The sequence below is a fragment of the Eretmochelys imbricata genome, chromosome 5, assembly GCF_965152235.1.
Source record: "Eretmochelys imbricata isolate rEreImb1 chromosome 5, rEreImb1.hap1, whole genome shotgun sequence".
NCBI lineage: Eukaryota > Metazoa > Chordata > Testudines > Cheloniidae > Eretmochelys > Eretmochelys imbricata.
The window spans coordinates 49,180,365-49,191,712 of record NC_135576.1 but is presented as its reverse complement, the minus strand read 5'-3'; the positions used below and the strand labels follow the sequence as shown (position 1 = coordinate 49,191,712).

At 42.6% G+C, this 11,348-nt stretch overlaps 1 protein-coding gene across 1 annotated transcript; it reads left to right on the top strand.

Annotated features, from left to right (window-relative positions):
- The first annotated feature begins 325 nt into the window (after positions 1–325).
- On the top strand, positions 326–10,356 carry BTF3 (basic transcription factor 3). The gene is made up of 6 exons (XM_077817074.1): positions 326–481; positions 956–1,024; positions 5,024–5,137; positions 5,350–5,551; positions 9,146–9,202; positions 9,965–10,356. Exons 2-6 carry the CDS (start codon positions 956–958, stop codon positions 10,009–10,011), a joined length of 489 nt encoding a protein of 162 aa, XP_077673200.1. The 5' UTR covers positions 326–481; the 3' UTR covers positions 10,012–10,356.
- Positions 10,357–11,348: the final 992 nt, after the last annotated feature.

Sequence of the window (11,348 nt, the reverse complement as noted above, 5' to 3'; positions counted from 1 at the left end):
AAGGCGCCCTAGTTTCGCGCCGCGGCGGCGGCGGCGGCAGGCACCTGACAAAGGTGCCCAGCAGAGAAAGGGTTTCTCAGGACGCTCAGTCCAGCACCCCGCGCCATCTCTGGGGCTGTGAGGGGGACGCTCTCTAGGCCCCAACCCCAGCTGCTCTCGGGCCCCCTGGAAGAGGCCCAGGCCCAGGCCCCACCCGCCCCACCTGTGTGACGGTCTCCGCGCTGGCTGGCCCGAGGCCCCATTGGAGGGGCTCACGCCGGCGCCGTCACCCTCCCCTGGCGCGGGGAGCGCGCGCCGAGCTCCTGGGCTGACAGCGGAGATAGGAGGAGCGCGCGCGCGACGTTGGGTGTAGTCGACGCGTCGCGTCGCCCGCCCATCCCCAGCTCCTTCCTTCCGGTCACCATCTTGCGCCCCTCCGCGTGTGTGCGCTGCGATCCGCGCTCCCTGCCCTGTCAGGACAGTGCCGCTTCCGCCCGGGAAGGTACAAAGGGGCCCGGGGCTGGCCCGGGGAGCGGGGTTCCTGGGGAGGGTACTCGGCGGAGCGCCGCCAGGCCCGGGCCTGTGAGTCGGGGGAGACAGCGGTGGGTTAGGCCGCGCGGGGCCCTGTAGTTGCGGGGCGATAAGCCGCGGCGTGGGCGCGGCCTTGCTGCTGGGAAAGGGCCGGGATGTGGCTGTGGGAGTTACTTGGGGCTGAGTAAATTCTCCCCCCTCTCCAGAGAGAGGCCTCGAGCCCCTGAATCCGCTGCCTGGTTCCCCACCCTGTCGCCGGGATGCGGCTGGTGTCCGCCGAGCGGCCTTGCTCCCTGACTGCTCGCCCCGGTACAAAGCCTGGGGTGGGGGGCAAGGGAGGCCTCCCCTTGTCCCGGAGATAGCCGGCGCCTCTGCTGCATTGCAGACGCTGACCTCCCCAGCGAGCAGAGCCGTGTCCATAGTGTCTACTGTCCTTCCTTTTTAGATGAAAGAAACAATCATGAATCAAGAAAAACTAGCCAAACTCCAGGCTCAAGTGCGCATTGGGGGAAAGGTAAGGCACAGCTGCTCCATGTAGATGGGCCCAAAGCGTACATGGAACTTTAAATCTATCTAAACTTACTGTTTTATCTTGGCGAGGTATGGATGTGATCTAACGTACTGTTTCTACTAGTAATATGTTTTCCCACAGTCTCTTGCCTCTCAAATCCAATTTACTTTCCTTATGTCTCCATATTACCTGTGTATTTATGTTCTTCTAGGTCAGTAGTAAAAATAGAATGGAAATTCTTCTAATTGGTTTTTCAGAGAAATCTGGGAAAAGTAAGGCTTATCAAGCCTCTCATTAAATGTGTAGTTCATAACTTATATTAAGAAACTTTTGGATTTCCAAAAGCAAATTATACATTCAGTTTAGGCATTGGGGTTTTCATAAAAATAAACCAAAATTACATTTATGAAACTAGATACCATATTTCGTTCCCAACAAGATTCATTGCCCATATGTATGGTCGAGTTTTCTGACTGACTAGGTTTTTCTGTATTCGCAAAAAGAAAAGGAGTACTTGTGACACCTTAGAGACTAACCAATTTATTTGAGCATAATATGTGTCCCGTATCCGTTGTATTGAATAGGTAAGCTACTTAATAAGCTATCCCATAGCTTGGTGGTTTGAGCATCGGCCTGCTAAACCCAGGGTTGTGAGTTCAATCCTTGAGGGGGCCATTTAGGGATCTGGGGCAAAAATTGGGGCTTGGCCCTGCTTTGAGCAGGGGGTTGGACTAGATGACCTCCTGAGGTCCCTTCCAACCCTGATATTCTATGACCTATTTTATGACATACTTCCTGAAGTATCAGTTCCATGACTTTAAAACAAGATCCAAATCATTAACAAATCTGTAGGCACAAAATATGTCATTTTAAAAACAACATTTTAAAACCAGTCAGTCCTTTGTTTGCAAAGAGGGATTAAAGGTTCTGTGTCTTACTGCAAGACCTGATACCACTAGTACCAGAACTAGTGCCTTGTTTAGATGTTAGTGATGTCATCAACTCTTGCAGGGGAAATCGTTTCTGAATTCATGTGTTGACTGGATGAAAACCTTTCAATTAGTCTTTATGTAACTTTATATCTATAGCTGTGAACTATTTAAGCTGGGTTTATTTTAAATCATTTCAGTAATGTTAAGGGAATTTTTCAAGAAAAAACTACTGCATATTACCGTTGCTGAGATATGCAGTTGTTGTGCGCACATAATATGAAAACTAGAAGTGGTGGAGGGAACCTGTTGAAGACTATCTGCTGTACCCACCCTTGAGGGAACAAATCTGTAGAGTTTTCTTTAAAGGCAAACTTAGTCTTGTGGTTTTTTGTTTTGAAGGAAGAGGGTTATAAAATTGCTGCAGAACCAAGAAATAAAAAAATTCAGATTGTGGTCTCTCTAAATGCAGATTATAGTGAACTAAACATGATTTTTCTGCATGAAAGCATTTAAGTAGCACAGTCATTACATAAATCTGGTTTATAAAGCATGTAGAAATGCTTTCAGCCACAAATTGCTGTGTCATGTTAATGAGGCTTGTGTGTGGTTACATACCTAGTCTAGATAAACCTGCTATGGCAATGCTGGCTATAGACATTTTTATTCTAGTCACGTACATGTGCACACCTAGTTTGTTCCAGATTATAACTTGCTCATTGTAGTGTTGATAAGCAACAAAACTGGGTGTGTTTGTAGGCATACTAGCTGCTTTGTGAATATAACTGAGACTAATGGAGTTTAATATGTTAGAGATGCTATAGTTTAGTCTCAAATTGGCATGGGAGAATTGGAGCAGAGGTAGTACCTGAATCTGCTGTTTTTAAAATACACTGGATTTGATGGTATCTAATACTATCAGAAGTACTTTATTGCAGCATTGCGAAATAATACTCGTCCACTCATTAGGTATAAGTACTATTTTATTCATGGGGAAAACTTAGTTTTGCTACAAAGAGTCCTGTGGCACCTTACAGACTAACGGACGTATTGGAGCATAAGCTTTCGTGGGTGAATACCTGCTTCGTCGGATGTTTGCTGCTTGTACAGATCCAGACTAACATGGCTACCCCTCTGATACTTCGTTTTGCTAATCATGCAAAGAATAGAATGTGCCTAGTATAGAAAATTTTCAAGGCTGTTTTGTAAGACTTCTTTGTTAGTGAATTGCTCCATATCTAGCTTTAGCAAAATTTCTTTCTATTCATTTGGGTGGAGTTTCAGGATTATTATGCCACTTGACGATACTATTATAATTTGCAGTTTTTGCCTAAAACGTAGCCATTGCTATTTAGCAAGGACACTTCACTTTTTTTTTTTTTTTTTTTTTAATTTTAGGGCAGGGTTCGCCAGATGTATTTCTCAGTATTCCATACATAGTCTGCAGCAGCCACTCATCTTTAGTACATAGGTGGAACCCCAGGAATTGTGCATGTCTCAGCAAGATCAAGGTGGATTTAGTGTCCGAGACCTGTAATCTTTACAGGCTTCAATTCTGTAAAGATGAAAGCAGCTGCTATCCACTTAATGGAAATTAACTGAGTTTCAGATGGTAGACAACTCTAGCATAAAGACCTAAATCAATCCAAATGCATTTGACACCTATTCTAACCTATTGTGAATTGGTAGGTTGGCAGGTGTCTCTGCAGACACCTGCAAAAAAAACTTAGTCAGTTTCATGCAAGGCATGACTTTCTAGACCTATTAAAAGGCCCTTTGTTCTGAAATATTAATGTAGTCCTGACAGGCTGATGAAAGCTCCTTTTGGATCACTCCTTACATGAAAGGTCACTGTTCTGGTTGCAGTGACTTTCAAATTGCTGAGTGAAGTGGGTTCAGGCTCTAGGCAGGCAAAGCATTTCAGGCTGAGATTCCTTTCCAGTTTGGTGGTAGAGTTTCACCTTAATTGGGGCTACTACTGTTCTTCCTATACTAGCCTACATATCCTGGAGGGCCTTTCTCCACACACAGCTTTAAAAGGGGCTGGGGTTTTTGCTTCGATTGGATTAAAGCCCATAATGTCCACCCAAACTTTTCTTTACAGCAGTTTCCACTGATCGGTACTGTCTGAGGGAACTATGTCTAAATGGATGTGAAACCATTTCTTATTGTTTCGACCTGGTTGGCCTGAATCTGGAGTAGCAGGGTTTGGGACAGCAGACTCAGGGAGGAAAAGGAATGCGGTTAATAGAGCCATGAGCTTTTGCACTCTTTAGTTCAGGGGATGCTGAAATCTTGTAAATAATAGAAGCCATTAAGTAGCAATGCTGCTCTTTGACATGGAGAAGAGCAGTCTTCCCTACCAAATAACTGCACCAAATCACAAATCTAGGGCTGTTTGGTTGTGGGGAGTTGGCCCTCAACAAGGGGAGAACTCATCTCTTGGTGACTTCTGCTTTGTAAATGGGTACGACCTAGAACTCAGTTCAGTAGTACCTTTAATGAGGTGCAAAATATGAGTTGCCAAGTCAGAAAAGACTGATCCCAATCTCTGTCAGACATAGGTAACATCTGCTTGGGGCAAAGTTTCTCTGTTTGAGTGACAAATTCCTATGTAATGCTGTAGTGTGTCTTATTCTTAGGATTCTGTACAGTATTTCCTCATTTCTTTTTGATGAGTAATCTTTGATTCCTGATAACTTGAGGAAATCATTCTTGTACCCTCTTTTATTTAAAATCTTATTACGGAGAATTTCCTTTAATTTTAAGTTTATAAAAGTATCAATTTGGATATAATTTAAGAAACCTAGAAAGGTTTCCATTCTCCTTTCCAGAAATGGTTTGCTTGGAAAGCAGATTTGATACACTCTCTCCATAAAGTATACTTGGCAAATCTTTAAAGTGTGCTAAGATGGGATGTTTGTTTGAAATCTTTAGTCCTTGATGTTGACAGATGTCATATTTACCAGTTCTTCCTTCTTGACACTATCATCATCCCCTGTGAGTGTTGTGTGAAATAAGAGTTCTTTAATTTGAGAACTGCTGTAATATAACATATGTTCCTTCCACAAAGGGAACTGCCCGCAGAAAGAAGAAGGTTGTCCACAGAACAGCTACAGCAGATGACAAGAAACTTCAGTTCTCCTTAAAGAAACTGGGAGTCAACAACATTTCTGGTATTGAAGAGGTAACTGCTTTATTAAAAAAACCAAAACCCTAAAAAAACCCCTAGTTTTGTGAAGTTTGTTTATATTTACTTCTGAGTATACTCTTGAACTGTTAGAAATGTTGCAAGTAAGCCTTGAGCTTGAACAAGGCTTAGTTGTTCAAGCTTTCTATTGAAATGAAGTCGTAGTCCAAAATGTGACTGTCTTAATATGATTTTACTTTTTCTTGCAGGTAAATATGTTTACCAACCAGGGAACAGTCATCCACTTCAACAACCCTAAAGTTCAGGCATCTCTGGCTGCTAACACTTTCACTATCACAGGCCATGCTGAGACAAAGCAGCTGACGGAAATGCTTCCCAGCATCTTAAACCAGCTTGGAGCGGACAGTCTGACTAGCTTGAGGAGATTGGCAGAGGCTCTACCCAAGCAACGTAAGTTGTAACCTCAACATACTTTTTCAGCAGATTTGTACAGTTTATTTGTATCTCAGCAGTGAACTCCAGAAGTAAAAATTCAATGTTCCACCCATACGCTAATAAATGTAATCTAAAGAGAAACTTAATTCTCAGATCCTGTTCGCAGATCTGTTTCCAACATGATATATAGGGAAATATAAGAAACTGGCATATATCCCTTAACCTGCATGTAGTTTCTCAAATACCAAGAATTGGAAGCAAAGTAATTAGTATGTATTTTACAGATCTAGGGCAGCTTGCTTAATCTGAGCACACATCTATTAAAATAGGTTAGCGCATTTTTATCTGGAAAACCTATTAATTTACATTTATCTCTTAAAGTAGCCTGGGCTTTGTTTTTCCTCTTGAACTGGCCCTGTTCACTTGCACAGAATTTCAGGAGGGGATTTAGAGGCACTAAGGAGCTCTGATGTCATGCTCCCCCTCTGGTTTAGCAAAGGTAAGTCTGCCTGGCGAGACTTCTCAGTAACCAGGAGACAATGAAGCAGTATTAGGGAGTTCCTAGAGTTGGTGTGGGGAAGGAGAGAGATTATCAAGGCTTCCACCTCCAAATTCCTAGGTAAATGAGAAAAGGGGAGCAAGACAGCTCCCACCAGCAGCAAAAGCAGTCATCACCCTGTAGTCTTGGATTAACACAGGTAGGGGCTGAGATCGGTACCATCAATGCCATATGCCTGAATTGTAAAGAGGAGGTAAGCAGAGATGAGGGTGGGTCCTCTCATCCCAGAAAGGTGCTTCTGCTACGGAGCAGGGTTTGGAGGAGAGGGAATTGGCGGAATATGGCTAGTTTTACTGTCACTGGGCATCTCCCACTGCCCGCAGATAGGGGTTTCCTGGTCTTGCTCTTCTCTTCCAGGCTGAACTTTTGAAATACGTTGGAGGGGAATTGCAAACTGTCTGCCCAAGCTTATCCTCGCCCCTTCAGAGGATGAAGCCTTTGCAAGCAGTTGGGACGATAGCCAGTTTCCAGCAATAGTGAGCCTGGCTGAAGCTTTCCCTGTTCCAGTTCATGCTCCTCAGAATCTAAGGCATTTGTTTGGGGGCGGGGTGAGAACGTTGCTTGTACGGTTCTCTGGCCCCACCTGCTGCTTTTATATCTGTGGTCAGGTAGTGAATGGCTTGGGTGTTGTGTACGCTACAATTAAAAACCTGTGGCTGGCCCGTGCCAACTGACTTGTGCTAAGGGGTTCAGATTAAGGGACTATTCAGTTGCAGTGTAGGTGCTCTGGCTAGAACCCAGGCTCTGGGACCCTGCAAGGTGGGAGGGTCCTAGAGTTCAGGCTGCAGCCTGACACTGAACGTCTACATTGCAGTTAAACAGCCCCTTAGCCCGAGCCCTGTGAGCCTGGGTCAGCTGGCACAGGCCAGCCATGAGTGTCTAATTGCAGTGTAGACATATCGAGTCTCCTCCAGCATGGCCCTTTTCTGGGTAGGGGAGGCGTAATTGTCTATCCTATGGACAGGGGAGGGTGGTGGGTCTCCTGCTGTTTTCTGCTGTTAGTTCAGATATGGATGAGGAGGTTGCTCAATCCCCTCTGATAGTCTAGAGCAGTGTTCCCTAAACTTGGGCTGCTGTTTGTTCAGGGAAAGCCCCTGGTGGGCTGGGCCAGTTTGTTTACCTGCTGTGTCTGCAGGTTCGGCCGATCCTCAGCCCGCACTGCTTCCCGCAGCCCCCGTTGGCCCGCAGTGGCGAACCGCGGCCAGTGGGAGCTGTGATCAGCTGAATCTGCGGATGCGGCAGGTAAACAAACCGTCCTGGCCCACCAGGGGCTTTCCCTGAACAAGCGGTTTGGGAAACACTGGTCTAGAGGGTTCTTTACGCTTCCCCATAGCCCAGAGGAATCTGCAGAACATCTTCAGCAGCTGGGCAACCTATTTGTGTCTCGCCAGGAGTTCAGGTCCCTCCTGTCATCCTTTTAGGTTTCCTCAGGACAGCAGCAGCAAGATTCCTTGAACTCCTAAATCCTCAAAAATAAAAGGACCCCTTGACACTATAATGGACCCTGACTGTTTTATGACCCAGTGCTAATCTTGGATACACCAAAACTTTAAAGTTCTTTAATATTAAAAAAGTTTGTTTAAAATGTTACTTTGAGTCAGTAAAACACTTCAACTTTGAATTGATAAACAGTTACTTAAAATCCACCATGCAATATTGCTTATTGGATTTGGGAATCTGTAATTGTTGAAAAGTGAATTGCTCATGCTGTTTTATTAAAACTGCTCAATTTATGACTGAAATAGCTGATTTCCTCCAATTCATTGGCTAAGCTTTTGGAGGCCTTATAGTTGGAGTCTCTCTGTAGAGTGCTAGCTTTTTTGAGTGCTGCATCTGATCAGAATGGGGGACTTGGTATGTGGAGGGGAAGGGGGCAGAATGGGGGATGCTGGAATAAGTGGAGGTGGGGAAGGGAGAAATAGAAGTGTACACAAGAGCCCCTGCCGTAGGGGGAGAATGGGGAGGAGTGAGGGGCACGGAGCTGCCAGAATATGGGACTCTGGTGTGGGATGAGGGGGGTGGGTAACAGGGGGCATAGAGACCTGAGCGGGGGGGAGATTAGGGTGAGTTGCAAGGAGTCACTGAAAAATAAGAGGGTGGGGGAGTGTGGTACAGAGGGAACTTGTGATTGGAATTGGGTGGATGCAAGGAGCCCCTCTGTGTGTGAATAAGCTCAGCTGATGTAAGCTACAAAGTTTGACTCCTTAGTAGCCTGTTTTTAATATTGATTTTTCTGACCTATCAAGCCCCAAATGGGTTTTTCCCCTCATCTTGGGGTGGAGTACTCGAGTGAACAACCTCCTTTCTGGTTTAAATAGCAGAAGGCTTGTGGTGCAGGATGTTCTTGGTATTTGGTTGGGAGGCAGGGGCTTGAATTTACTTCCCACCTACTGTTTTGGTTCCCCAGAGCCAGGATTTAGTGACTTTAGAGATCTGCTGCAAAGTCACACTGTCCCAGACTTTTCATGGGAAGGATTGATTGGTGGGGTCATTACTAAAAATTTGAACTGGGAAGACTGAATACCTTAAACACTCTCCCTTCTTTTATGATCTCTAGGGTAAGCGCAATTAGGCATTCTGTAGCTTATTGTTTAGAGTCTGGGATAGACCAAGAACAAATGAATTATCAGTAGATCAAGATGCTACTTTAATCTGAGTAAAATCCCAGCATCTGAATTTGCAGATGAAAATGATTATTCATACAAGGCACTTAATTTGCAGTGTTGATTGAAATAAGCTTACATTGCTGTAATAAGTTGACCAGTAAAATAGTTGTAGCATGTGTCCTCTTGTATCCTTGATGTGCTGGTTGTCTTCTGATGAGACATAATGAAATAGCCAAAAGAATATATATACTCCTAGCTGGATCTTATTTCACAATTATGTAATAAACTTGCATCACAGCCACTTCCCCTGCTGAAAATGTATTTCAAGTTAACATCAAACTTCAGTTTTGGCTTTATTAAAAAAAAAAAATTAATTTTGTAACTTGAGATTTTTACAAATAAACTTAGCATTTAAAATGAACAGTACATTATTTGTGATTACAGCTGTGGATGGAAAAGCACCACTTGCTACTGGAGAGGATGATGATGATGAAGTTCCAGGTAAGAACAAACATAAAATAGAAACAGATGAAAGGATCTACTGTTCAACAAAATACATACATAATGAAGAATTGAGACCAAGAATTTAGTAGGATTAAAAAAAGGATTAGGTGTTTGACAATGAACATCACACACATGAAATATAATTGGGCGGGGGGGAGATGGAGAAATAGTAAGGGGATTAGTCAGCCACTGACTGTTAAACTTCCCTATGGGCAAGTTATTCCATGGTGGACAACTATGAAATTTTTTACATCTTCCTCTGAAGTATCTGGTACTGGCTGCTGTCAGGGTATGAGACTAGATGGGCCTATAGCTTCATCCAGTGTTTTAGCTATTTTGTAGGAATAATAGTATCTGCAGTTTTTAATGTTGCTAGGCTAAAAATGATGATGCTATCAATGTGTGTCCATCAAGGAATTGGCCTAATACATATCACGGGGGTACGGAAGAAACCTCCCCTCCCCTTCCCTCTCCACTTCCCACCATACAAGTGTGTTATAGAACAGTTAACTGTTCTATATCTGGCATTCGTTGTTGTTGAAGACAGGATTCATAAGATACTAGTAGTTCATCTACACCTGTCTTAATGTGGCATTTATATTTTTATGTAGAAATTGTTTGTAAATGCTAAAGCTATTACATCTCATAATTAAAATATTTATGTTGACTTTAAGAAAATCATGTCCGAATTGATATATTTGGTAAGGTGAAAAAGGTACTGAGGCTTTGGTTTCAATGTGTACTTTTCTTTCTTTCTAGATCTTGTTGAAAATTTTGATGAAGCTTCAAAGAATGAGGCAAACTGAACTAAATGTCACTTTCTGAATAAAATTAAAAACTTGAAAAAAGCTACATGAGCTGCTATTTTATATTGTGACTTTTTATTTGTAATTTTTTGTATTATGTTTACTGATCTGATAGTCTAAAATCTAATATTTGGAAACTCCTTGAACATTGCAGCTCTTTTCTGTTATTGCTCGTACACATTATCTTTGCAGCCTGGTTGAACTGAACAAACCTAAAAATTAGTATAAAATCAAATTGCTAACAAAATCTTTGCCTATACAGTTAATTTTCTGAGTAACTTGTATACAAGCAAAAACCTGGCGTTAGTGAATTTTGGCATATAATAAAAGATGTAAAATTGAAAACTTGTTTAGTGTGGCTTTTATTAGAAAAAAAATATTAATTGGGAAATAGTCTGGCCTAAATGTTGAATAATCATATTCCTAGAAGATTTTGCTTCTCTGCAAAGCATCTTCCAATTGCCATGTCACAGAACAATGCTGCTTAAAGTTTTAGTTCTAGAGTTGATTGTCATACGTTTGAAATGCTCATGATTAAGCAGTGAAGCTTCCTGATAGTTGTAGCCCAGTACAATACCTGTTGAGTTTCAGGTGTTTTTTTTTCTTTTGACCCAGCTGAGTTTGATCAAAATTTCTTCTGCACTCTGGTATTGCTTTGGGCTCAGATTGATAGAAATCCATATTATTGGTCTGTAATAAAACTAAGGTTTGCAGATAACTTGGGGAAACTAGGTATTAAGGTCAAGTCTTGTGTTCAGAAATTAGATACATGGAGCAACCCCATCCAGTGGATTATAGCAAAATTATTTTATCACTAAAATTGTCCCAATATCAATTTTCACTTAACCAAGCACTATAATTACTGTAGGGAAGCTAGGCTGTACTGTGGAGTTTGAGAAAGATTCAGCAGAGTTAATGGCTGTTCTCTGAAAAGTGAGTTTGTAAATTTTGTTTGTTTTTAAACACAGATCTGTTAACTGTCTGGTCACCTCTGCTTGCTTTAATGGCAAGTTTGTGTTTTTTTGAGTAGCATTTCTTATGGGCTAAGACTAAAATGGATTATATGAAAAGGGCTGTTTACTAAGTTACTGTCTGACTTGTGCTAAACTTCTGTAGGGAGTGGAATTGAAAGTCAAACTTTGGATTGGTGAGCCTATTCTGGTGATGGATGAGAGAGAACTTTAGTTTGTCTTTTTGAGGTTGAGAATGTAGTCCTGGCAGCTAAAAAGATCTCCCCCCTCCCCCCTTGTGGATTTCTACGGTGCAATTATTTTTCTAAAATAAGCTGTGTACAGTGTCATGTTTAGAATAACTTTGAGTAAAACCACACTTCAGCA

Excerpts from the sequence above, each read along its gene's own strand:
- BTF3 (XM_077817074.1), top strand. The coding sequence starts at position 956 with ATGAAAGAAACAATCATGAATCAAGAAAAACTAGCCAAACTCCAGGCT. Across the intron at positions 1,025-5,023 it reads AAGTGCGCATTGGGGGAAAG|GGAACTGCCCGCAGAAAGAA; the intron begins GTAAGGCACAGC and ends CCTTCCACAAAG. Across the intron at positions 9,203-9,964 it reads TGATGATGATGAAGTTCCAG|ATCTTGTTGAAAATTTTGAT; the intron begins GTAAGAACAAAC and ends CTTTCTTTCTAG.